Genomic DNA, 27,740 nt, shown 5'->3' on the forward strand with positions numbered 1-27,740 from the left:
GCAGGTCTGAAAGCATTTGTGAAGAGAGAATAGAGCCAAGGTTTCGAGTCTGGATGACCCTTCGCCTTAGCTGTGATGGAGGGTCATCCAGACTTTAAATGTTGGCTCTATTCTCTCTCCACAGATGCTGTCAGACCTGCTGAGATTTTCCAGCATCTTCAAGTTTTGTTTTAGATTCCAGCATCTGCGGTATTTTGCTTTTATATTGATTAGGCATTTTTGGTTACATCTCTGTTCTGTTTAATGTTGGTCTGCACGTTATAGAAAAATAAATTACAAAAACCTAGATTGTCCTTTTAAATCCTGGCTTGTAAATAGTTTATTCAAGCTGGAGTAGGGATTCTTCAGTAGATCAGTGCTTTGTAATCAGTGAAGTGTTCTGTTCTCTTTTTGCAGGCTTGAAACCTACAAAGTGCCTCAGCTTCATGATTCTGATATTAGGGCCCAAATGTTAGCAGCACCCATCAATCCATCAGATATCAACATGGTGCAAGGTAATATGAGACATTGGCTGGAACTTTAACTCCCGCCTGCCGTGGGGATCTGAGTGGGTGAGGGATGGACTGCGCAAAGGCCTGTCGACCTCGGGCAGGTTTTTATGGTTTTGGGCCGACGAGGCCGTAAAATCCCGCCAGTTGTTTCTGAGCTTGAGTGTTTTCAGCAATACACTTGAACTATTTGTGATTTACAAGATACATATGTTTTCTGAATTCAGTAAATCACAATTATCTTCAAATACAGATTAAGTTTAAAATATTGGGAAAGAACATTATTCCTGAACCTTAAAAAGGAACTGCTGGAAATATATAGCAAGATCTGAAAGGGAATGATTAGCCTATTTTTTTTTCAATTGACAGCAGACCTGTTGAGTAGTTTGATCTTTTATTTGATTTCCTATAATAAGTTGTTTTAAAAGTAAAGTTTGTTGCTCAAAGTTGCTTAAAGCAGTTCCAGTTGATTTATAGATAAGTATCTATATTGAAAATTGATTACGTTTAGTGTTTCAACCTCAAAAGCAAAATGTGTAATCGCATGAAGCATTGGCTTTGCTGTTTTGCAAGGAATTGGAAGACTATTGTGGTAAAACAGGATAAGCCAGTGAGGTTTGTTATACTAGTAAAGGAGACTGTAGCTGTAGGAGCAAAATAACGTGCAGCCTGGTCAAGGCTTGGTTAAAAAGTGAATGCCACATCTCTTTAGAGAATTTATTTGTGTAGGGAAGCTTTACTCCTGTGTACTAGGAGGAGTGCGTAAGAGGTATGGGAGCAAGTCAGTCTTTAATGGAGTAAAAAAATCACAAAGCCACAGGTTGAGACAGGAGGAGAAATCAAAAAGAAAAGGCTTAATCCACTCAAGTTGACAGATGCTCAACCTGAGATGCAGCAGCAGGAAGTCTTAATACTACGAAGGCAGGTGGATAGTTGCAAATCTCAGTTAATGAAGAGACAAATGGAGGCAGATGAGTACAATGTAAAACCGGTGAAGGTAGAAAAAAATGTGGATCAATCAGCAGTTATATGTGATCTCAAGGTGGAGATTGAAGAGCAGACAAAGGTAAAGGATGATGATGTGAAATAAGACTGCTTGCTGAAACTGTACCATCATTCCCAATGAACTGTGGGTATAATGAATCTATATAGCTTGCACAGACAGGGATACCCAGAGAAACAGTACTGTTCACAGCTGATGTTTGAGTAAATTATGGTAGCTTTTGCACAGCATAACTGCCATAATGATTCCTAAGGCCATAATTACAACAAATCCTGACACCAAAGAAGCCAATCTGCTATGTATCTTTGCCAAAGTATATGCAGAAAATGATGATGAAGATCCAAACCAAGCAAAGGAATCAATAAAGTACATTGGAACAGAAAGATATATAATTGGAGACTCTGGAAATAATTTTGAGCATACCATTTCTCAACAGAAAGTGGAATTGGACTCAGCTAATATTCTGAGGACCTGGGTTTGAATCCCACCATGACAGATGGTAGAATTTGAATTCAGTAAAAAAAAATCTGAAATTAAGAATCTACTGATCACCATGAAATCATTGTCGACTGTTGGAAAAATTCTTCAGGTTCACTAATGTCCTTTAGGGAAGGAAATCTGCCATGTTCACCTGGTCTGGCCTACATGTGACTCCAGAGCCACAGCAATATGGTGGACTCTCAACTAGGGTAACTAGGGATGGGCAATAAATGTTGGCCAGGCAGCAACGCCCATGTCCCACAGATGAATTTGAAAAAACAGCGGAAAGTGACTCACTTTCCCTCTGCTTGTATTAGAATACAGCTGGGCGGGCTAATGAGTTAACAAAGCAATAGTAATAGTTGAATGCAGTGTACTCACACCTTGTATCATGTGGGTGTCTTTTTGCAGGTATCTACCCTATTCTCCCTGATCTTCCAGCAGTTGGAGGAAATGAAGGAGTAGGACAAGTTCTGGACGTAGGCAGCAAAGTAACTAATTTGAAACCAGGAGACTGGGTGATACCATCTGATGCAGGACTGGGTAAGTTTCTCTGTTCACTTCATTTCAAATATGATGTGAGAAATAATATGCTGCTGCTGTTTGAAGTATATAGACTTAAAATCAATCACTGTTTCTCCAGTCAATGATTTGCAACTTAATTTATTGAAATATTGCTGAAATAAGAGACATGCTTTCAAAGTTCTTCATCTTGCACTCATCCAGACAGATGCAAGAACATCAAGTTTCAAAGGGAGTAACAATTTATTCTGCGTGGGAAAAGGCTGCTGATTTTTTGACAAGTGGACTCTGATCAAACCAGTGTCATTGAAATACTCAAGAAATTCTGTTCTTAATTATGTAAATACACAGGAACTTTTTACACGATTTGACTGTTGGCTAATTTGAAACTGCCTGCAAGAGTCTGCCAATCTTACTGACCCTGGATAAATCCTGTCATTCAATAACCCAAACTTAGAATTTCCTTTGGATCTTTTTCATGATCAGTGAGTTTCAGCCATCCTAAAGGTGAACTCTAATGACACTGAAAGTCTGTTGTTCCTGCTCATGTATAAACAGCTTGTTTGACCTCCTATGTGGCATTTCAGCATGCTGAGAATATTTTCACTGGTTAAATCCCAACCACCCCAATGGGACCTGCCTGTTTACATCCCTCCCCTAAATCCCCTCTTAGTAATAAAAATGGTCAGGCTTCCCTCCCACTCTCCTTGTGTGCTGGGTGATTTTTCTAGCCATGACAACTCCTCAAATGAGTGTGGTAGAACCTTCACAATCAAAACAGAGTTTGACTCTCTTTGCCCTCATAGAGACAATCGATGACAAACTTATGTACATACTCTACTAAAGTAGCTACTCCTCCCCTCCCAGTTTTCTTTACAGAATTAATTGGAAGTCATTTTAAAAGAGTTGAAATAGGAAGGTTTGCATTTAAATAACACTTTATTATGACCCTCAGAAGCATTAAAAAGGCAATGAATTGTTTTGCAGTGCCTTTTACAAAAGCACACACAGCAGCCATTCTGAACACTGATCCTGCCGACAGCTGTTATAACTTTGACTGATTAATTAATCCATACATTTCAACTTGGAAAATTAGCCAAATAAATAAATTTCAAAATTGCTGAGAGCTTTAAAAAACCCTGAATATGTGTCCATAACGGTCCTGTGGAGAAAAAGCTTGTCGCAACTTGAGCTGTAGGTATTCTATGACTTGTAGATTGGAAGACTGTGGCAACAATTAGTATTTAATTTCACATAATGTATTCTTTGAATTATTTAGAAATTATTGTGAACTTGTGCTTTGCTTTTTTCTTTGAAACTCAATAATTGTTTTTTAACCCTCTGATTCTCACAGTTATATGGATTGCACTCTCCCCTTCTATCCCTGGTTCAACTTGGCAGTCTTCTGTCCTTACTCCCCATTGCATGCATGGATCTATCACCATTCCTCCTTCTCCTACAAATCACACTGGAAATTTTCCTGCAATTTTCCCTGTCTTTCAACCCCCAACCACCTCCAAGCCATCCTGTCTTCTGCCCTACTCTTCCCAGCTTATGCTTGCATGCTTATTCTCTCAATACTCTTTGGTATTCCCGCTGAAAATGTGTTGCTATTCTGAGGGATTAAATGTTGTAGATAGGATTAAAAAGCATTATCGACAGGTGGAACCATGAGTGGTGCAGGTGGGTGGAATGAAAACAGCATCAAGGGAAATTGCTGGAGTGGTGATTACTTTTGTTTGCAAATGTGGAAACTAAATCCTCCATGCAGATTATTCAAGTGGATGATTATTATGCAAGGTTAATCTGTTCTTTTATGGTTTTAGTTGAGAGAGCAGTGTTGGCCAGTGCACCAAGTAATCACTCCTTCTAAATGGTGCTGCGGTATATTCAACATCAATCTTAACTAAGGAGATGTAATTTGGTTGTTCCCACAGCATTTAAAATCGCTGCCTGCATAGCAGTCCATTAGTTAAATGCGTGCTGTAATTATTCAAACAAACAGTTTCACGTTTTTAATGAAATGCCGTTTGTAGTTATGCTCCTGAATTGAGTAAAGTTTGATAAAATAGAAACCTTTCCCAGTTTTGATTAGAAAATACATAAATAAAAATATCTAAGGCTGCATAAAGCACAATAGTTGCACTGCCTCAGACAAAGCGTTGTGTGCACTTATGTATATGTGATCCTTATCCCTCAACAAGCTTACCTTCCCATGCATTTAGAATCTACCTTGCGTGACCCATAACTTAATGTGGGTGGGTGGCATGGTTGGCAGGCCTACTGAAAATAGAAGGTTCCAGAAAGTTGTCTGACTGTTCCCTATAAATACGGGTACTTGAACCCAAACCAAAATTGCATAGTATCAGTCTGTATCAGGTGTAGCAAGTGTTCATTTCTCCCACTTTGATTCTAATTCAATTGCCCAGAGTCTTAAAGGCCTTCTATCCATAAAAGATTTATGCTGTTTATGCTCGACCTGAGTCTCCTCTTACTTCATCATATAACATAAGAACATAAGAAATAGGAGCAGGAGTAGGCCATCTAGCCCCTCGAGCCTGCCCCGCCATTCAATAAGATCATAGCTGATCTGTCGTGGCTCAGTTCCACATTCCCGCCCTCTCCCCATAACCCTTAATCCCCTTGCCTATCAAAAACCTATCTACCCACGTCTTAAAAATATTGAGCAAGGCAGCCTCCACCACTTCAACGGGCAGAGAATTCCAGAGATTCACCACCCTTTGAGTGAAGAAGTTCCTCCTCAACTCCATTCTAAACCGCACCCCCCTTTATCTTGAGGCTGTGCCCTCTAGTCCTACTGTCCTTTCTGAGCGGGAAGAGCTTCTCCACCTCTATCCTATCCATCCCATTCAACATCTTATACGTCTCAATGAGATCTCCCCTCATTCTTCTAAACTCTAACGAGTACAAGCCTAGTTTATTCAGCCTCTCCTCATAGTTCAACCCCCTCAACTCCGGAATCAGCCTAGTAAACCTCCTCTGCTCTCCCTCCAAGACCAAAATATCCTTGCGTAAGTGCAGCGACCAAAACTGCATGCAGGAATACTTATAGGTATACTTATAAACCTAACAAACTTATCCTTCTAAACTCTTTCTCTCTGATGTACTCACCTAGCTTTGAGGGAGGTGACGGCTTAGTAGTATTATCCCTAGACTGTTAATCCAGAAACTCAGCTAATTTTCTGGGGACCTGGGTTCGAATCCTGCCACATCAGATGGTGGAATTTGAATTCAATAAACAATATCTGGAATTATGGGTCTACTGAAGACCATGAAATCATTCTCAATTGTTGGGAAAACTCATCTTGTTCACTATGTCCTTTAGGGAAGGAAATCTGTCGTCCCTACCCGGTCTGGCCTACAAGTGACTCCAGAGCCACAGCAATGTGGTTGACTCTCAACTGCTCTCGGGCAACTAGGAATGGGAAATAAATGCTGGCTGGCCAGTGATGTCCATGTCCCACGAATGAATCAAAAAAATAGTTTTGTTTTAAGTTAAATTTACTCATGTAAAAATCTAGTTTTAATTAGCGTAATGTGTATTTGTTCCAAATGATATTGAGCAGTTTTTTTCTGTATTAGCATACAAAGATAGTTTAAAGTGTAAGAATCCCATAATTTGCAATTATTGATTTACTTTCTTTTTGATGGTATCTGTGAAAATACGTCATTGGATACTTAAATAATTAATTGCCTTAAACTACCTTAACAGTTTTTAGAAATGCATTTGTAGGCGACGTGACTGTTTATACAGGAAATTTTCTAGCCAAATTAACACTTTGAGTACTGAATCCCCTTTGCAGTTCAGATTTTTTTTTTGCATCTATCCTACAACAGCACCAGGAGGACAGTATAAACACTTAACATCTCTCTGCCTGAGGAGAAGCGTAAGCTAGAAGATATAGTACCATTTCTAATTGACGGGCTATAATCATCTTTCCATGCTCACTATCTACATGAGATCACATGAGTTTAGGAAATCTCAATAAAGTTCCTGAGTTTCTCAGTTCCTCAGTTTAAAGTTTCCGTGCAAAAATACGTACAGATTTACACTTCATTTGGCATACAGTCTTTGAGTGGCTGGTGTTGCTCTGGTGCATTGATGAGTGATTACTTTGAGTTGGGATTAAAATACTATCTGAAACAGAGTTGATGTATCTTTATTTCTACAGAGCCCTACCCAGTTTATACTTGACCCAGAAATGCTTGGTATCTACACTAACCTAAAATATTCAATTGCTAACACCTCCTTTTCCTGTGCACAACAAAACCTTGAAGAATGAATTTCCACTAACACTAGTCTTTGTTTGAGTATTTGGAAAATATATATTTTTTGCTCAGCATCCGAATAGGCAGTAGAGAAAAATGAATCGTGAATGCATATTAATTATTAAAGCTAGCAAATTAATTAGAAACTTTCTCAATTTTGTTCTAGATTCTGTGTTTTAAAGTGTGTTATTTTTACAGGAACTTGGAGAAAAGAAGCAGTGGGCAATATGAATTGTTTTATTAAAGTTCCAAATAACATCCCTCTTCTGTGTGCAGCGACCTTGGGTGTCAACCCATGCACAGCCTATAGAATGTTGTGTGACTTTGAGACATTGAAACCTGGTATGTATCCCCATTCAGTTCTAAACTGTCAGCACATCTTGGTCACTAAGTTTAGTTTAGTGACCCTTCTAGTTGCCTATGAATTCTGATGTTTTTATTTGCGGTAAACCAATTGTTCAGATATGATTGGTATTGTGAGTAGCCTTAAAGGGTGGTACAGTGGTTAGCACTGCTGCCTCACAGCGCCAGGTACCTGTGTTCAATTCCGGCTTCGGATCACTGTCTGCATGGAGTTTGCACATTCTCCCCGTGTCTGCATGGATCTCCTCTGGGTGCTCCAGTTTTCTCCCACAGTACAAAGATGTGCTGGTTAGGTTGATTGGCCATGCTAAATTGATCCTATTGTCAGCGGATTAACAGGGTAAGTATTTGGGGTTGTGGGAATAGGGCCTGGGTGAAATTGTGGTCAATGTAGATTCGCTAGGCCAAATGGCCTCCTTCTGCACTGTAGGGATTCTGTTGTATGATTACTTAGAATGGGAACCTTAACCTCAAGTTGTCCATGTGGAAAATTATTATTTTAGCCTAATTAATTACCATGTCATATATACAGAAAATATTTGTACGAATGCATATTTATAAGTTGAGCTTATGAGGAGATGATTGTACATCAACATACTAACTGCTTTTCATACCTCCGGTCTATTCATAAAGTTAGCACATGTTCAGATAATTGAACTCAGATGAATTGATTTTTGACTTGCTTGAGCTTTCTCATGTTTACCCAGCCCTGGTGTTTCTTCCTGCGGGTCACAGATTGATTGCTCTTCTCTCTCAGTTTCTCAGTATCAGTCAGCACCATGGTTTTTTCCCCTTGTTCGGTGGTTTGTCGTATGAGGTCAAGATATTAACACTGAGAACTTATTGGACTGAAATAATTTAAGAAATTAAGTGAGAATTTGAGTGCTGAAACAATGAGTTGAATTATCCTCTGTAAGAACTATAAGATTTGATTTATTATTGTCACATGTATTAGTATACAGTGAAAAGTATTGTTTCTTGCATGCTATACAGAAATAGAGAAGGAAATGAGAGAGTGCAGAGCATATTGTTACAGTCATAGCTAGAGAAAGATCAATTTAATGTAAGGTAAGTCCATTCAAAAGTCTGACAGCAGGGAAGAAGCTGTTCTTGAGTCAGTTGGTACATGATTTCAGATTTTTGTATCTTTTTCCCAACAGAATAAAGTGGCAGAGAGAATGTCCAGGGTGTGTGGGGTCCTTAATTATGCTGGCTGCTTTGCTGAGGCAGCGGCAAGTGTAGACAGAGTCAATGGATGGGAGGTTGGTTTGCGTGATGGATCGATCTTTTGTAGTTCCTTGCAGTCTTGGGCAGAGCAGGAGCCATACCAAGCTGTGATACAACCAGAAAGAATGCTTTCTATGGTGCATCTGAAAAGGTTGGTGAAAGTGACAGCTGACATGCCGAATTTCCTTAGTCTTCTAAGAAAGTAGAGGCATTGGTGGGCTTTCTTAATTATAGTGTTGGCATGGAAGGACCAGGACAGGTTGTTGGTGATCCGGACACCTAAAATCTTGAAGCTCTCGACCCTTTCTAATTCGTTCCCCTTGATGTAGACAGGGGCATGTTTTCTACTACGCTTCTTGAAGTCAAATATTTCCTTCGCTTTCTTGACATTGAGGAAGATGTAATCGTTGCCTCACCATTGCACCAGATTCTGTATCTGGTGAACTGAAGCTAAATGTATCAGTAGTGGGAACATGGAAGGTGAAAACATTCAAAAGTCACCATCATTGGGTAAGTAAAGTGTAATGCCATTCTAATTTGACCAAGAAATGGCCCATTGATCACAATGAACTTTGAACCATCACGCCGAGTTAGTTATCTTGAACTCCTGGTGAAATTTCCTTCTTGGGCCAGAAATTTATGCTCCCACCCCTGGTGGTTTTTGAAGTGGGTGGAGGGCAACGTAAGAAAGCATGGATGGGATTCTGTCTGGGATCTAGCCATTCCCATGCCTACTGTGCCTCCATGGGCTGGAAAAGCGGGACTTCCTTACAAGTGTGGACAGAAGTCCCACGTGCTATCAGTTGACACTCATTTAAGTGTGGGATGGCAGTGGGCCTTTCTGAGTTGGCGGGGATGCATGTATTAAAGGAGCATCTGTGATTATGGGCAACTTAAATCTGCATATAGATTGGGAGAGTCAAATTAGTCACAATACAATACAGGAGGAATTTCTGGAGTGCATACAGGATGGTTTTCCGGAGCAATATGTTGAGGAACCAACAAGGGAACAGGCCATCTTGGACTCGGTGTTGTGCAATGAGAAAGGATTAGTTGGCAATCTAGTTGTAAAAGAACCCTTGGAAATGAGTGACCATAATATGTAGAATTCTTTGTCAAGTTGGGTAATAATGTAGTTGATTCTGAGACCAGGGTCCTGAATCTCAAAAGTAACTATGATGATATGAGGCGTGAATTGGCCATGACTGTCAGGGGAACATTACTGAAAGGAAAGACAGCAGACAGGCAATGGCAGGCATTTAAAAAAAAAGTGAACTCCAGAAGTCGTTTATTCCTGTTTGGCACAGGAGTGGTAAGGGAATTCTAGCCAAACCATGGCTTACAAGGAAAATTAGAAATAGTATCAGATTCAAGGAAGAAGCACACACATTGGCAAGAAAATGCCTGAGGATTGGGAACAATTTAAAATTCAGCAAAGGAGGACCAAGGGGTTGATGAAGAAGGGAAAAATAGAGTATGGAAGTATGCTAGCAGGGAACATTAAAAACTGATTGTAAAAGTTTCTATTGATATGTAAAGAAAAAAAAATTGACAAAAACAAATGTAGGCCCCTTAGAATCAGAAATGGGAGAATTCAAAACAGGGAATAAAGAACTGGCTGAGGAATTAAATTTGTACTTTATTCATGTTTTCCTTTGTGAAGACTGAAGCAATGTACAAGAAGTGCTGGGCAAAACTTGCTTTAGTGAGGAGTTGAAAGAAATCAGCATTTATAGAGAAATAGTTTTGGGGAAATTGATGGGATTGAAGGTCCTGATAATCTTCATCCCACTTAAAGAAGTGGCTTTGGAAATAGTAGATCCATTGGTGGTTATTTTCCAAAATTCTTTGGACGCTGGAATAGTTCCTACAGATTGGAGGGTAGCTAATGTAAGCCCGTTATTTTAAAAGAAAGGTAAAGGAAAAACAGGGAACTGTAGACCAGCGAGCCTAACATTGATGCTGGGGAAGTTGCTAGAGTCTATTATCAAGGATTTCATAACTTGGCATTTGGAAGGCAGTGATATAATCAGACAAAGTCAGCAGGGATTTACAAAAGGGAAATCATGCTTGACAAGTCTATTGGAATTTTTTGAGGATGTAACTCGTAGAGTTGACTGAGGAGAATCAGTGATTTGGTTCATTTAGACCAGTGGTCTCCAAACTCCGATCCGGATGCAACCTGCTGCAGGCCGAATGTGGCCCGTGGGCCAGAGTTTGGAGACCCCTGATTTAGACTTTCAGAAGGTTTTCAACAAGGTCTCCCATAACAAACTACTATGCAAAGTTAAAGCACATGGGATTGCAGATAATGTCTTGAGATGGAGAGAAAGCTGGTTAGTAGGTAGGAAACAAAGAGTTGGCATAAATGGATATTTTTTGATTGGTAGTCAGTGCCTAGTGGGATTCCTCAGCAATCTGTGCTAGGACCCCAACTGTTCACATTATATACTACTGGTTTGGAAGAGAACACTGAATGTATTATCTCCAAATTGGGTGGGAGGGTAAGCTGTGAGAAGAATGCAGAGATGCTTTAGTGTGATTTGGCTGACTGTGTAGCCATATGCATGGCAGATGCAGTACAATGTGGATAAATGTGAGGTTATCTACTTTGGTAGCAATAATAGAAAGACAGATTATTACTTGAATGGGTATAAATTGAGAGAGGTAGACACTCAATGAGACCTTGGAGATCTCGTGCATCAGTTGCTGAAAGTAAGCATGCAGGTACAGCAGGCAGTAAAGAAGGCAAATGGTATGTTGGCCCCCATCGCAAGAGAATTTGAGGATAGGGATGTTTTGCTGCAATAGTATAGGACATTGATGAGGCCACACCTGGAGAGTTGTATGCAATTTTGATGTCCTTATCTGAGGAAGGCTGTCCTTGCTACAGAGAGAGTACAGCTAAGGTTTACCAGGCTGATTCCTGGGATGGCAGGTCTGTCATATGAGGAGAGACTAAGTTAGTTAGGATTATATTCCTTGGAATTTAGAACAGTAAGAGAGGATTTCATAGAAATTTATACAAACACAGTTAGAGAATTATTAACAAATTTGATGCTGTTGGTTTTTCATTTTACTAGATTTGATGTCTACATCAATTAGCCATTAGTAGGAGAGAAGGTGTTATATTTTATCAGATTCTGCCATCTAAGATATTGTGGGTATAGCAGATTAGAAATTGAAATCTAAAAATGCACATTTTGTGCAGATTGTGCATGCATTGTTTGAATCACATATGAAAAATGAGTGGAGATTTGTCACACTCCGGTGTTTTACAGGTGACTCTGTGATACAGAACGCTGCAAATAGTGGTGTCGGCCAAGCAACAATTCAGATAGCCAAAGCTATGGGACTGAAGACCATTAATGTTATCAGAAATAGGTAAGTTTGCCTCCACCTGTAGAAACATACAAGCAGGAGTAGGCCATTCAGCCCTTCAAACTTGCTTCGCCATTCAATATGATCATGGCTGATCCTCTAATTCTCTGAAAACTGGACTGATTGCTCAAGTGGAGTTACAGTTGGAAACAACAGTCTATTTAGCATCATCTCACCAAGTTATAGTGGTATTAGTAGGTCAGAAGCTAGATGCAGGTATTTCAGTACTGAGCGTTAAGTGCATTTTAATTTATTTGCCTCCTCCAGAATCAGCATCTGTTGCATTAGTGAGAAGGACTTGAAGAAATGAGATTGCGTTTTTAAACGCATACTCTATAGACATTTCCGCGCCCGCCCCCCCATCAAATCAGATAAGATTACAAAATGGATTAGTATCATACAATTATATCAATTTGGAGCAGGAGCAGATCATCACCCCCTTGAGCCTGCTTCCCATTCAATAAGATCATGGCTGCTCTGATTGCAACTGCCTGCCTCTTTCCAATAACCTTTCACCCCTTTACTAATCAAGAATCACTCTACCTCTGCCTTATAAATATTCAAACTTCTTTTGAGAGGATTCCAAAGACTCACTGCCCTTTGAGAAGAAAAAAATCTCCTTATCTCTATCATAAATGAGTGACGCCGTTATTTTTAAACATTTATCCCTAATTCTAGGTTCTGTCACAAGAGGAAACATCCTCTCCACATCCATCCTGTCACGACTCCTCCGGGTCATAATATTTCAATCAAGTTACACATTAGTGTTCTAAATGCCAATGAATAGAAGCCTGGCCTGTCAACCCTTTCCTCATAAGACAACCCATCCATTCCTGGCATTAGTTTAGTAAATCTTCTCTGAACTGCTTCTAAAGCATTTGCATCCTTCCTTAAGCAATACTGTACACAGTACACCAGATGTGACCTCACCATTATCCTGTACCAATGAAGCATAACCTCTGTTATGAAGGCCACAGTGGGTGGGGGGAGGGATCTCCCCATGGGCTTCATAGAGTACAAACTGCCTGATTGAACGAGCAGAGGCTCGGCCAGTGGGAAGTGGGATGCGGTCAGCAGGAATTTTAAAACCTGTTGCTCCATTCAGATTGTTGTTGTAGATCCTGAGGTGAAAGCTACTTCTCTGTAAGTCACAGGTGCGGCCCTTACCTTTGGTGCACAATAAAGAGAGTTGGTGAGAGGAGGCTGGCATTTGGTTGAATTACGACATTGGTGACAAGGAAAATTTATTTACCCCCATCTTTCCCTCCAGACAACTCCTGTAAGTCAAGAATCTTCTCTGGTATGAAAAGGCCCTTTTGCCTCTTTTCGAGAGACTTGAGCCCCGTGACACCAACTGGGTCCAATATACTGAGCACATACCTGAGTTTTTCCATGCTAACATTGAAGGAGATGAGAAATGAGTAAAGAAATATTGTTGACAGCATGCTTTTAGTGTGATAAGAAGGTTGACCTGTCTGATGTCCCTAACTTATAAACTTTTAATGAGCTAATAGACCTGGTAAAAAACCATTGCAATCCAAAGCTCCCTGTATTTCCCCAGCGATATCATTTCAACGTGACTGGGAATTCTCAGAGAATATATCACTGAGTTCTTGGCTAGAATGCAGAAATTAGCAGAATATTGCAAATTTGGACCACTTCTTAATAAAGTGTTAGGAGATAGCTTGGTATCTGGTATTAGGTGTTTATCTGGCAGTAAGAATACCCAAGTAGAAAGCAATAAAAAAAGCCAACTTTACAAAGTAATTGTTTAATAAAGAAACTTCATTACACCACTTGAGCTACAAGTGCTCTCCCCAGTTCCCACTGCTTTCTAGTTATACCTGGTCAGCTGATCACCACAGCACATTGCCATTGGTTACATTGTCTGTTGGGTCAGCTGACCACCAGCACATGTTTCCATTGGTTACATTGTAACAGATTTAGGTAACCATCTTCCAGTATTCTTAACAATTTACTGGTACCTGCACCCCTTTTAGTAAGGCAATTGGATAGTTGTAGATTTGCACCAATCCAGTTTAGCTTCAAAACCTCTTTATTTTTCAGCGCTTGTTTAATGCTCGCTAAATCAATTCTCAGTCACTTTTCTGTTACACTTTTGTAGAGTGAACATTGTCCACATAACACTCATTTGGTACCTTCTTTTGTGATATTCCCTTGAAAAATAATTCAGTTAATGTATTAGACAGACATCTCCCCATATCTACTGCCTCCATTAACGCTAGGGTTTTGGCTGCCAATGTACTTTTGACCACCCTTTTTATTTTCTTTGTTTCCCAGGCAAGGGACAACATTTTCCTTCCTTACCTACCAAGAATATTATGAAACTGGCACTGCTCAAATGTCTATCTGGTATATTGGCATGTGAAACATTACAACTGACTTCATATCTTCCAGTTCTCCCAATGTCAGGAATTTAATTACTCGTTCCTCTGGTTTCAGCTTTTTAAAATTTTATTTGACTTCAAGATCTCTCTGACTGAAGTACATCTCAACATATTACTTAGCTCTAGGACATCCCATCAGGTCTTGTCTGCATGCATAGCCAATTTAAGTGTCCTGTCATACTCTTCAACAAGTCAGTTCGTTTTCATTGGTCAATTCCTCTTTTTCTCATCGACCTTTCCCTGGTTATGGAAATAGGATCAATGCTGTCTAGATGTCCCTGTTGATTCATTGTTATCCCAGATTTGTTTTGTCGTACATCAAGACAAGATATCGAAAAGCCCTAGCCACTTGACTCCCTACTTTAAATTCCATCTTTGACCTATTAATTAGCCTCTTTTCAAATTCTTCTATGCCATCCCTTAGGAAGTCATCGTCATGCATCATGGAAAGCCTGCCAATTTTACTTCAGATTTCCAATAGAATATTGCAAGATCACTTTTAGCTGGACACAGCCAGTTTTCAGCAATACAGCATACAGAAAAATACTAAACCCTTGATGTGTCACTCAATCTGTATACACATTAGTTTCCACAACTGTCCCTGTGTATTATCTGTTTCTTAGGGTGGCTTCAGAAAAACTTTTCTTTGAAATACTTCGTCCTGGAGAAATGCTTCTTTGATGTCTGTCAATTTACATTTCCGATTATTAGACAGCAAAAAAGTTAGGACAGCGAAAAAGATTTTCAGTGTCACTTTCCCCATTGTGGATGAATCAACCCCAATGTCTCTTGCCTCCAAGTATCTCTCATACCCACGTGCTACTGATTTGGTCTTTGCTTTATAAGCCTCATCTCGCAAAACTTTCTTTGTGCAAACCCACCAATGGGACAAAGCAGACTGTTCACAAGTGCTCACTGACTCATCATCAGAACTTAAGTTACACTTTTTTGGCTTCCATCTTTCCATCCCATTTTTCCAATCTATAGCTTTCATTTTTGCCCTTGCTCTTGAAAGTTGAGCCAGTGTTTATATTTTCCTGAGGCTTTTCCTGCTCTTCTGATTATAGTGGCATCCCTTCATTCACTTGACACTTCAGTTATATACAATATGATTGTGCCCATTTTGGGTAACTGAGTCTTTGAAATAATGGTTTCATCTCCTGCCTGATTAGCTGGTCATCACATTCCCCTCGTCTATAGTTGTCTGATCATCATAGTTACTCAATTATGCGTATGAGATACAGGGTGATTTTTGCATTTCTACATCTTATTCAGATGCTCCAAATTCATTATCAATTCCCATTACTCTTGAAGAGTGGATTCGCACTGTCTGGTTACCGTATTGTAGTATAACTACCATGCCATCCATCCCTACCAATATACCAGGCCCTTTTCACTCTGTTAGGCCCTCTATTTTATAGTTACCATATCCCCTTTTTTAGAAATGTACCCCGAAGGTTTTATGCAATGCCTTGGGGCTTGTCACATCCTTTCTGAAACCTCAACCTTAATGAATGTCTTTACCCCTGCATGAATGGCGTTCACATGGGTGGAAAAAATGGAACTAATCCTTGTCCCTTCTAATGCCAGAGGAGTGGCCGTCAATACTGATGGTAACTTTGTATTCCTCTCGTATACCAATAGGTATTGACTATAGCCCCCTACCATTTGTCATGAATTTTCACATACACTGTCAACACTGATGCAATCTGCAATTTACAGCTTTGTTGATTGGCCAAAACTTCTTGCAGCATGTCATCTATTACTGCATGATTCCATTCACAGAGACTATTGTTGAATGGGCTTTCAGCTACAGTGTGCACCCCCACAATATTTAACTTTTCACACATACCTTGGAACTCATCATTTGCAAGTTCACCCCCACCCACCCACCTCGTTGTCTACCAACAATTTAGACAGTGCCTGCAATCCTGTTCCAATCCAATAAGTCATAATTTTGTCCACAATTGTATTTTTATCTTGCTAAAAATCATGATCGGCGAGGGCCAAAGGGCCTGTCTGTTCCTGTGCTGTTCTTTGTTCTAGATGAGGACAAGATGTCTATGGGATCTGCAGATGAAACAGTCTGCAGACTGAACAGACACAATTTAAACATTTTGTCTGTGCAGAATGAAGCAGACCGATTCTGGGTGATACCCAAAGTGGAAAGAAAACTAGTGAAGATGGAGGTAGACATGGGGGTGACAGTGTCATTGATCCCAGAATCAATATATAAGGAAACGTTGAGTCATCTGCCCCTGAAGCCAGTGAACATCACTCTGAGGAAATGCACGGGGCTGCTAGCGCCTCTTCAAGGCTTTGTCTCAACCAAGGTACAGTTGAGGGACCAGGAACACCTAGTCAACTTAAAAGATGCTTGAAGAGGGAGAAATGTGTTTTCCAAGCGGCCAAAGTATCTATTTAAGCTACCAAGTAGATTCCAATGGGTTACATCCAATAGAGGATAAAGTGAAAACTATCAAGAAAGCAGTAACCCCAATGAACACCTCAGAATTAAAATCATCCCTGGGACTGGGGTGGCATAATGGCACAGTGGTTAGCACTGCTGCCTCACAGCGCCAGGGACCTGGGTTCGATTCCAGCCTTGGGTTACTGTCTGTGTGGAGTTTGCACATTCTCCCCATGTCTGTGTGGGTTTCCTCCGGATGCTCCGATTTCCTCCCATAGTCCAAAGGAGTGCAGATGAGGTGCACTGACCATGTTAAATCGCTACTTAGTATCTCAAAATGTGTAGGTTAGGGGAATTAATTAGGGTTGGCGATCATACTTGGTGCAAAGAAGTTCTATTAATATGTATATGGTTGTAGGTTTTTTTTATAGTTTCTGATCATAAATTCACATTGGGCCTCTTGAAAGAGGACATGGCAGTTCCTCTCATCACCTCCATTTGGATACAATACTGGACCTTGTTATTGATGCCCTATGAAATCTTCTGGAATACTGGAACCCAGATAGTTAATGTTGATGCACTGAGTTGCCTTCCATTACCCACAAATCTGGCTCCTCTACCATCATTGGAAGAGGATGTTGTAATGCCTCTGGATTTTTTGGAGACCTTGCCAGTGTCAGCAAGGTAAATTAAAGCTGAACCCAAAAAGATCCAGCCTCATCCACAATAAGGCACGTGATGCTATATGATGGATTTCAAGGACGATGAAGGTTGAAGAAGTGGGCCTTGAGGCTGAAGCGGAATTGAGGAGGAATGCACATCAGTAACTCTGCGATACTGCTTCTGGAAGATAAGGCTGCACTGCCTGACCCAGCCCGCCTTCGATGGACCTCCAACAGGCATCAAGCAAAGGAAAGGATATCTTGGCAGTGGGGGTGATGGGAGAGACACAAACCTAATGGGGGAGGGATGTTTTGATGGCCATGGAGGCCAGGGGGGAATCTTCAATAGATCTCCCTGTGGGCATCGTGGAATACAAGCTGCCTTATTGTGGATAAGGCAGGATCTTTTTGGGTTCAGGCTTTATTCTATCTTGGTGACACTGGCAAGATCTCCAAAAAATTCAGAGTCATTACACATGAGCTGCCTCATTGAGTGAGTGGAGGCTCACCCAATGGGAAGTGGTCAGCAGGGGTTTTTAAACCTGTTACCCCACCTGGACCGTTGTTGTAGATCCTGAGGTGAAGCCTACCTTTCTGTAAGCCACAGACACGGTCCTTTCCTCTGGTGCACAATAAAAGGTGTTGGTGATGGGAAAGTGGCACTTGGCTGAATCACTACAACTGCAAGAGAAATGATATTGAAAATATCTTGCCAAATATTGTTTTAAGTTTATTTATCAGTATTTATTAGTAAGTTTACATTAATACTGCAATGAAGTTACTGTAAAAATCCTCTATTTGCCATACTCCATTGCCTGTTCAGGTACCTTTGAGGGAGAATTTAGCGTGGCCAGTACACCTAACCAGCACGTCTTTCGGACTGAGAGGAAACTGGAGCACCTGGAGGAAACCCAGGCACAAGAAGAACGTGCAAATTTCACACAGACAGCGACCTAAGCTGGGAATCAAACCTAGGTCCCTGGCACTGAGGCGGCAGTGTTAACCACTGTGCCACCATGCTGCCCGTATGCTAAAACAAAGAAGATTTCTAGGGAAACTGAATGGAATCAGCAGATGAGGGACAAGGGCACTTTAGCACAGAGAAAAATAAACTACTATGATCTATGTATTTCTTTCCACTGAGGGTCATACCCCAGAGGTATTCCAGAAGATGTGCTGGAAAATGCCCCAGCATCTTCACTTGGGCAGGTACCTGCGTCCGGAACACTCTGAAACTCAGATTTAAAGTCAAACTTCAAATGAATTCACTTAGCAAAATATTTATCCAGAAAATGTTAGAAGGATTAAAATCAGTTCTAACTTCTTGGTACCCATTTTACTGCACCACCCCAATCCCACCTCGCCTGACTACCACCCGATTACCAACAATCCCCACCCCGACTATCACCCCAATTATCCCCACACTCCCCAACTATCCCTGTGTGACAGCCCGACTACCTCCAAATCCCGACCACCTGACCACTCTCCAAATCTCTTGTTTCATGTCCATACTACCTGATTACCCCCTGCCAATCCAATCTGCCCCCTGCCAGAACACTCACCAACTCTCCCCAACTCATCCCCCACTCCTCAACACACCCCCCTCACTTCCCTTCTATTCACTGACTCCTTTCCGATTTCATCTCCCACTACACACCAGTACTTCCCTGCCACTCATGACTCACACACCCATTCCCTGATCCTTCGACCGCTGACACACACCCCCCCCCCGACCCCCGACTGACCCCTACAGCCCTCAGCACTATAGGGCCTTTGAATTTAAATCAAGGAAGGGATATTAAAAGTGTGTATGTCATTAGTGTATTTTTCAATATACACTATTTGTGAACGAGTGTTATGTTTAAAGCTACCAATCATTTTATTGGATCTTTATCACATGCACGGTCCTCATATTGAGTTTTCATTTCTTAGGGCAATAGTATTTAGAAACAAGATTTAATTTGAAAAGTTTAATTTTGCTAATCCCTACAAAAAGCATTACAAAATTGAAAGTTTTACTGATGTAAATTCTTAGTCTTTTTTCATTTCTTGCTGTTTCTTTCCAGACCAGACTTGCAGCAGTTGACAGACAGCCTAATGTCAATGGGAGCAGACTATGTAATCACAGAGGAGGAGCTCAGGAAACCAGAGATGAAGGAATTATTTAAGGTAGTTTTTGGAGACATTTCAATTTTTATTTCTTTGTTACTAACCAATCAATGGTTGTATGTTTGGATAATGTCAAAAGGTTTTGACAATGGTTTTGTCTGAGCAATTATTCCTGATAGCTCAAGGCATGGAGCAATGTCTGAGGACCATGGCTGAGGGCCTCAAAAGCATGGCCCAGGGAGGAGCATGGTCCAGATGCAGAGGGCAATTGTTGAGGGCTTCAACACCATAGTGCAGACAATGGCAGGCCTCCAATATTAGCAATGCCATGTGATGTGGAGGTTTCTAGAGCTCACTCCAGCTGCTCCTCCAACCCATGGAATAACCCAGGACTCATAAGCACCTGAGGGAGGAGGAAGCACTGGGGCCCACCCTGTGGTCTTCCACCAAGGAGACTCTGGCAGCCTGCAGCCTTTTTGAATTCCCCCCCTCACACAGGCGCATTTCAGGGGCAGTGGGCACAACGTGGTGACATGGCAACACCAGTGACACCCCAAAGTGGGCACCTGGGTTACAGGTGACAGAAGACAGCATGTGCAGGATCCACTTCTGACCTGCATTCTGGGGCGACAGCGAGATGTAGCAGTAGGCCTCATTAGATTACAAGGTTTTAAGGGCACAGGTGAAATCAGACACCATTAGTCAGGGAGTAGATAATGTAGTACAGTAACAATTCATCACATTAAAGAATTGCACACCTCAAAGCTGCAACATCTCTGAGTTTGACCCGTATCCCCCATGGGGTTTACCTCCCCATCCAATCCCAATAGTTCAACCCCATGACACCCACAGACATCCTGGAATGACTGTTTCATCTTTCACTGAACCCTTGGTCTTGCCCTTTTTCCACCTTTGGAGCAGCGGGACAAAGAAATATGTCCTTGCCCCTCACTCAGACCTGAGTCTGGGAGTCAGTGTGCAGTCAGCAAACAAATTGGAGTCAGACATGAGCAGAACCTGAAAACTAGCACAGTTTCCACACAGTGCCTCATCACTTCTCTCCTGCCTCGATAAGGGGCTCGCTGACATTGCCAACCCAGGCCCTTCATATCAGTAGCAGTGAGGTCCATCATGTGTTGTGGCACATGGACACCCATGTGAACCTTGAGGAACCCTGGTGCCCCCTGTGCAGTTGGGTGGTTGTTGCTGTCAGGCACTAGCAAATGCCTGGCACCCAACATTCAACTCCTGACAGTTAAGGATTCAACTCTAATCCTGACTTGGAGAGTGAGCACAGCTGAGAGTGGTGAGGGATAAATGATGTTTGCCAGCTGGTTAGACAAATATTACTGGCATATGAATGTAAGAAGGAACTTGTACCCTCAGAGGCTGAGAAGGGCTACTCTTGTTCGCTACTTTTGTCTAAATTTCCTTGTAGTAGATAGCAATTTCAGTACACGTCCCATTTGCTGGAGAGGTGCCTGTCGTTTAGCACATTAAACCTTTTCAAAAGAATCAAAAACAGAAAATACTGGAACATCTCAGCAGGTCTGACAGCATCTGTGGAGAGAGAGAATAGAGCTAACATTTCGAGAATGGATGACCCTCCATCAGAGCTTGAAACGTTGGTTCTGTTCTCCCGCCATGGATGCTGTCAGACCTGCTGAGATTTTACAACATTTTTTGTTTTTATTTCAGGCTTCAGCATCTGCAGTATTTGGCCTTTATCTTGTAAAAGGGGTGTTATTTTCATTGATCAGAGCAATTTGTAACAAACTGATTTTGATATTTGTGGATGAGTTCAGCCATAAAAAATACATAGAATTAGTTTATTTTGAAGGATCGGCAATATTATAATTTACAAAGCCAAATTATATTTAATGTAGCGCTTGACTGTGTTTGCCCTTCTTGTTTTCATCTTTTCGTAGTGTGGAGGAACTCAAGTGCATATCTAAACATGAACCAGCTAGTGTGTAGGAAAAAGATGTTTCTATTAACAATGTACAAATTTAAATTGGACTGTTGAACTGTCATAGAAAATTTCTTGATTAAATTACAAGTAATTTTTTTATGCTTTTCCTACAAATAGGAAATCCCAAAACCACGTCTCGCTCTAAATGGTGTTGGAGGCAAAAGTGCTACAGAGATGCTGCGGCATTTAGAGTGAGTGACAGCACTGCAGTAAGACGGCATTGCCAAATCAAATTAATGCTGTGCGTTTTAGCAAAAAGGATTACCTATGGGTTCATCTGAAGGCTGTACTTTTTGAATGAGCCTGATAGGAATGCACAAGGGGAGAGTTACTCATGCATTTGTGAATGGGATCCTAGCAGTGACCCTGACAGTTTTTTGTATTGAATCTTGTATTCACTGGCCCACACTGATTGAAGTTTAACTTTGTATTGTTTGTTTCATTGTTTGTGGTTGTCTTACTACAGTCATAATTTACAGCTTCCCTCCCCATTCTGGTGGTTTCTCATGCTCACATTTTGCTTTACATAGGACTCTTTCCTCTCTAATAATCCAGTCTCCCCTCTAGTAATCCAGTCAAGCTGCAGATTCACAAACTAGTTAGAGCAATTGCCTGTCGCTAATCACACATTGCAGCAAAAGTGCTATACTTGGTCAGACCACTGGTGAACTGAATTTAACAGTATACCTATATCACGTGTTGAAGACTAATATCTAATTTACCTAGCAGGAGGCTTTCAATGAAAGAGGTACTCTAATGGCATAGTGTGTTTATAGAAATAATGAATCTCCAAGGACAGGGTAGGAGCAGCAGGACAAACAGCCAGCGCCTGCAGAAGGCTTAAAAATTTTGACATCAGGTTTTGATGTCAGCACAAAGGTCCTTTTCCCAACAAACAATGAAAGTCAAAAGACGCATTCATAAAATTGTAAATGGGAATCTGTAAAAAATGCATGCATCATTTGTTACACTTAATTAACTCTGGACTAAAACCTAGTTGAATTCAGCTCCACAAGAACATTATAGAATTGTTGGCATTTAAAATGATTCCATAATCAGTAAGCTGTGTCTTAATATGAAGTACACTGAAACAAACTGTAAAATCTGGCCTATGATCTTGTCATACTAGATAATGTTCATGAGTCAAAACAATCAAAGAGACTGAAGCTCTTTGTTATGTTGTAATCTCTGCAGAGACTTCCCTCTTTGACTCCAATCCCAAATGGATTTACTTGATGGATTTTATTTTCAACATCTCATGTTGATGTGTCTGGTTATGTGGCAAGAGGCAGTACAAATGGTACTGATCCAGATATTTGTGAAACTCCATTGAAGCAAATTTTGTCCCTTAGAATTGCTCTACGTTGTTCAAATGTAAGTTACCTTTGTGGAGCGCAAGGTACAAAATGTACTAATGGATTTCATAAATGACAGAAAACATTGTAAATTCCATACGAATCAATCATAATATTGTTCTCCACACTCTAAATACAAGGTGATTTTGAAAGATATTTTTCTATAACCTTTGTTACCAGGAGGCACTGTCTTTTGTGTCTTTCTCATCTAGGAAAGGAGGGACTCTAGTAACATATGGTGGAATGGCAAAACAACCTGTCACAATTCCAGTGGTAAGGAAGTTTATTTGTTTTAAGTGTAAGTTTCTAGTTTTTGTTATCAGGAATAAAGTCCCTCTGGTCTCTGTGCTGGAACTTGGTTGACAAATGCAGGAGGACTTCTGTTCACCAGTGAAACAACGAACGTGGTTTTCTTTTGGTGATTTTGCTCAAAGTACCAGCCATTGTTTGCAGGAGCACAAGACAAAAATCATCCCAACCAGTCTCCTCAGATCAAGCAGCATTCTTGCGAAAAGAACAAGTACCTGATTCCTGACCTCCATCAGTGCCACTCTGAACTAACTGATAAGGTGCAATAAGGCCAATTATAACATCAAATGTAATCACGTTTCTTGTATTTATCTCCTGCCTTTAAGGTAGTGAAACATTCCAGGGTCCTTCACAGGAATATTATAAAACATTTGACACCAAATTGCATTAAGACATTCCGGTAATTGACTTATATCGATCTTTGATTCTATGGTACATTCTCTGAATTTGTTTCAGAGTGAATTTAATTGAGGCAGCGTATGTTTCATACATCCAATGAGGGGAAGAACATTTTACAATGTCTGAACCGTCAAGAGCATTGCTTTGAACAATAAAGACTGAGCAGCATTGGGGAAGGATTTATACTTAACAGTTTCATATAAAAAGAGTGCTGAAATGTTCTTCCCCTCATTGGATGTATGGTTGATTCCTCGACGTTCCCATACAGTGGAGCGCAGTCTACCAAAGCAGAACTTGCCTTCGCTATTCTGCAGTTAACTTCTGCATCAATAGTCACTGCTTGGGATAGGGTGCTGCCAAGATAAGTGAACTAGTCCACTGCCTGTAATTTCTGCCCTTTGATTGTGATTATGAGCTGTAATTCTCACTGTCAAGACATCTGAAGAACAAGGTGGTTAACGTGAGATGGAACGATTGCGTGCCACGCTTGCTAAAGCTATTGAAGCGCATTTAAATGTATACTAATGTGCATCTCACCGTTATGGACACAAAGCTGTTCACGCCTGGAAAATGTGGTTGGTAAGATCAGAACCAGCGTGAAACTAATTTTCGGCTTAATATGCTATCTTACCATCTCGCCATGCTGATCGAAGGGCAGACAAGGTCCTAAGATTGCGCCCTACACCCGATCTCCTTACTCACACCAGCAGGGGTCAGTAGATACTGGTAGAAACAAGGCTCTTGCCCAACACAAGCTGAGACACTAGCGTCTAAGTGATGTACCAACTCTTACCTCAACTCAGCACAAATAGGATTTAGATTTCAGAACTTCAGTCTTACTGGTTTGTTTAAAATTAACTGCCGACTTCCATTGCATGAGAATTCCCTGATCGTTCTCAATCCTGCCCAGTATCCAACTTGTGATTTCTAACTGCTATGCAGAAAACAAAGGCAGCTTGAGAACATCATGACCTGCAAGTTTCCTTCCCAGTCATACATCATGTCAACCTGGAATTATAACACTGCCTCTTGATCATTTCCCCATAATCCTGAAATTCCCTCCCTAACAGCGCTGTGTTGGGCCAACACCATCAGCTTTTCTCTAGTGCCATTAGAAAGTGGCAATGAATGTTGACCATGCCTCCAATGCCCACATTCCATGAATGAAAATGTAAAAATCCACTGCATTGTCCGACAAGTTATTGCATCTGTGCTCAGTTCAAAATTCTTCATTCCATATCATCATTACAAGAGAACATATTTAGTTTGATCAGAACTTCCTATGGTTAGCATCCTGACATTTAAGTTTTAACTTTTCTTATTTTTTTTCCTAGAGTGCACTTATTTTTAACAATGTTAAGATCCGTGGATTCTGGATAACACAGTGGAAGCGACAGCATGGACGTGGTAAGTGTAACTTTGAAGCTGAAATGTGTATTAAGGATTTTGTGCAGGTTGGTGTCTTAAATTCTGATGGAATATTGCAAGGATCCATGGCACCCGAATGCTATTCTAAAAGAGGAAAAATACAACCAGTGTATTGTAATGGTAAGGAGATGGGGAAAGAAAACAACCAGGTTCCTTTTTCCTGATCCCCAGCTAATTTCATGTTTTCTGCATGGCAGTTAGAGATCACAGGTTTGATTACTGGGCAGAATTGAGAGCAATCAGGGAATCCTCGTGCAATGGAGGTCGGCAGTTAATTTTAAACATATGTAATGCCAGCATCATACAAACGCAGTAAGACTGAAGTTCTAAACAGTAATAAGCTGCAGCTCTGTCATCTGCTGTTCTAATCAAGATGAGTCAAATGCTTTATTCCACTGTAGAGTCAACAGTGTAAATTGGGAATTAAGATTGGGACCTTTGGGTCTTTGTGCCTGTTGCAAATTTCAGATTTGAACAAAATATCCCTCAAGTTTTGTAAGTAGATCATGTATCTTAACAATGAGAGTTTAGTTTTACTGCCCAGTGTCTAGTTGTATAGTAAAGTTGTTAGGGAATTGTAACAGTGATAACCATAAGAAACAGGAAAAGGAATAGCCCGTTTAGCCCTTCAATCCTGCTCCACCATTTAATAAGCAATCATGGTCTAACGCTCAAGAGTTCACTTTCCTTCCTTAGCTTCATAACTCTTAATTCCCCTACTGATTACTGATTAAAAACCTTGCAATGTCAGCCTTGGAAATGTTCAAGGACCCGACCTCCACAGCTTTCTGCGGTAAAAAATTCCAAAGATTTGCCATACTTTGGGAGAATAAATTTTTTTCCAAATCCATCTTAAGTGAGCATCCCTCTATTCTGCAATTATGTCTGGTTCTACATTGTCCCATGAGTGGAAACATCCTCCCAACGTTTCATTGAATCCCTATAATGCAGAAGGAGGCTATTCAACGCATTAAGCCTGCATTCACAACATCCTCACCCAGGCACTATCCCCATAACCCCACGTACTTACTCTGTCAATTCCCCTGACATTAAGGGGCAATTCATCATGGCCAATTAGCCTAACCCGCACATCTTTGGACTGTGGGAGGAAACCGGTGCACCCGGAGGAAACCCACACAGACACAGGGACAACGTGTAAACTCTGCACAGGCAGTCACCCAAGACTGTCCCTGGTACTGTGAGACAGCAGTGCTAATCACTGTGCCACCAAATCTGCTTTAACCCCCTAAGAATCTTATGTATTAATCATATCAGCTTTCATTCTTCTGAACTTCAAGGAGTACAAACCCAACCTGTTTAAACTTCATATGAAAGTTCCTCCATACCCAGGATCATCCTAATAAACCTCCTTTGTACTATCTCCAATGATATATCTTTCCTTAAATAAGAGGACAGTCTAAGTGTGGCCTCACTAGTGCCTTGTACAGTTGCAGCAACGCCTCTTTATTTTATATTCAGTTCCTTTGAAATTAAATGCTGCATTTCATTTACCTTCCCTATTACCTTCTGCACCTGCATGCTAGCTTTCTGGACTTTATGAACAAGGACCCTCAAGTCTCTTTGTGCTACAGCTTCCTGCAACCCCTCTCCATTCAAATGATAATCCACCTTTTCATTGTGAATAATGAATAATCTTACATTTTCCCACATTAAATTCCATTTGCCAATTTTCTGCCCACTCACTTAACCTATCAATATCTCTCTGTACACTATTTATATCACCATTTGTTATATGAGCTGGATAGTGTGATTTCATGTGCACCTGCGCACACTCCCTCATCATCCACAAGGTGTAATTGCATTGCTCAACATAATCTGTAGATCACCGAGTATTGAGAAGGGTGAAGAGGAAAAAATGGGAAAATACAGAGAGATGCAAATATTATACAGCAATTATAATGGTTTTAACTGACCGAATGTAGATTGGGATAATGGTAGTGTGAAGAGCAGAGAGGCCAAGCATTCCTAGATTGTGTTCAGGAGAATTTTCAATGACAGAATGTGTCCAGTTCAACAAGGAGTGAGATGAACCAGGTAGATCAAGTGTCAGTGGAAAAACATTTAGGAGACAGTAATCATTGTATCGTAATGTTTATGATGATGGTAGAAAAAGATATAAGGCAATCCAAAGTAAGAAAAATTGACGAGGGGGAGGTGCCTTATATGGGGCAAGAATGGAACTGGGGTGATAGACTGGAATGAAAGATTGGTAGGAAAAACTGTAACTGAACAATGGGCCACCTTCAAAAGAGAAATGTATCAGACACAGTTAAGGTAATGTCCCTCAAATGGATAGGTAGGGCAAACAAATCCAGAGCTTCCTCGATGACAAAAGAGATAGAAATTAAAATAAAGAAGAAAAAGTGTGCGGATGACAGATGTCAGGTAGAAAATACAGTTGAGAACCAGACTCAGTTTATAGGAAAGGTGAAAAGCAAATAAGAGGACCAAACGGGGAGTATGAAAAGAAACAGACAGCAAACATGAAAGGAAAAGCAAATCTTCTGTAAGCATATAAATAGGAAAAAGGTGGTTAAAGGAGGAGTGGAGCCAATTAGGCACCAAAAAAAAGAGATTTACAGATAGAGGTGGCTGAATAGCTGAGGTTTTAAGTTAATACTTTGCATCTGTCTTTACCAGGGAAGAAGGTACTGCTAAGGCCATGATGAACGAGGAAGTTACACAGATACTAAGGGTTTACAATCGATAAGGAGGAAGTATTGGATAGGCTATATGTACTTAGAGTTGATAAGGAAACAGGACTGGATGAAATGCACCCAGTGATACTGAGGGAAGAGAGAGTGGAAATTGCAGAGGGGCTAGCCTTAATTTTTCAGGCTTCATTCAGGAGTGGTGCCAGAGAACTGGAAAGTACCAAACATAAAAACAAGCAGCAATAATGCCTGACACTGT

The 27,740-nt window shown here is 40.7% G+C and overlaps 1 protein-coding gene across 5 annotated transcripts in view; it reads left to right on the top strand.

Annotated features, from left to right (window-relative positions):
• Window positions 1-27,740, top strand: part of mecr (mitochondrial trans-2-enoyl-CoA reductase) — a 52,622-nt gene that overhangs the window by 15,623 nt on the left and 9,259 nt on the right. For all 5 annotated transcript variants that reach the window (XM_080211474.1, XM_080211473.1, XM_080211471.1 and 2 more), the window contains exons 2-9: window positions 397-494; window positions 2,383-2,514; window positions 6,982-7,125; window positions 11,655-11,757; window positions 19,301-19,403; window positions 21,433-21,506; window positions 22,883-22,943; window positions 24,713-24,785. In XM_080211474.1, the coding sequence (XP_080067600.1) occupies window positions 449-494; window positions 2,383-2,514; window positions 6,982-7,125; window positions 11,655-11,757; window positions 19,301-19,403; window positions 21,433-21,506; window positions 22,883-22,943; window positions 24,713-24,785 (736 nt within the window). In that variant the 5' untranslated portion in view covers window positions 397-448. The remainder of the gene's footprint in view (window positions 1-396; window positions 495-2,382; window positions 2,515-6,981; window positions 7,126-11,654; window positions 11,758-19,300; window positions 19,404-21,432; window positions 21,507-22,882; window positions 22,944-24,712; window positions 24,786-27,740) is intronic.

The sequence above is a fragment of the Carcharhinus amblyrhynchos genome, chromosome 24 (assembly GCF_965287045.1).
Source record: "Carcharhinus amblyrhynchos chromosome 24, sCarAmb.v2.hapA, whole genome shotgun sequence".
Taxonomy (NCBI): Eukaryota; Metazoa; Chordata; class Chondrichthyes; order Carcharhiniformes; family Carcharhinidae; genus Carcharhinus; species Carcharhinus amblyrhynchos.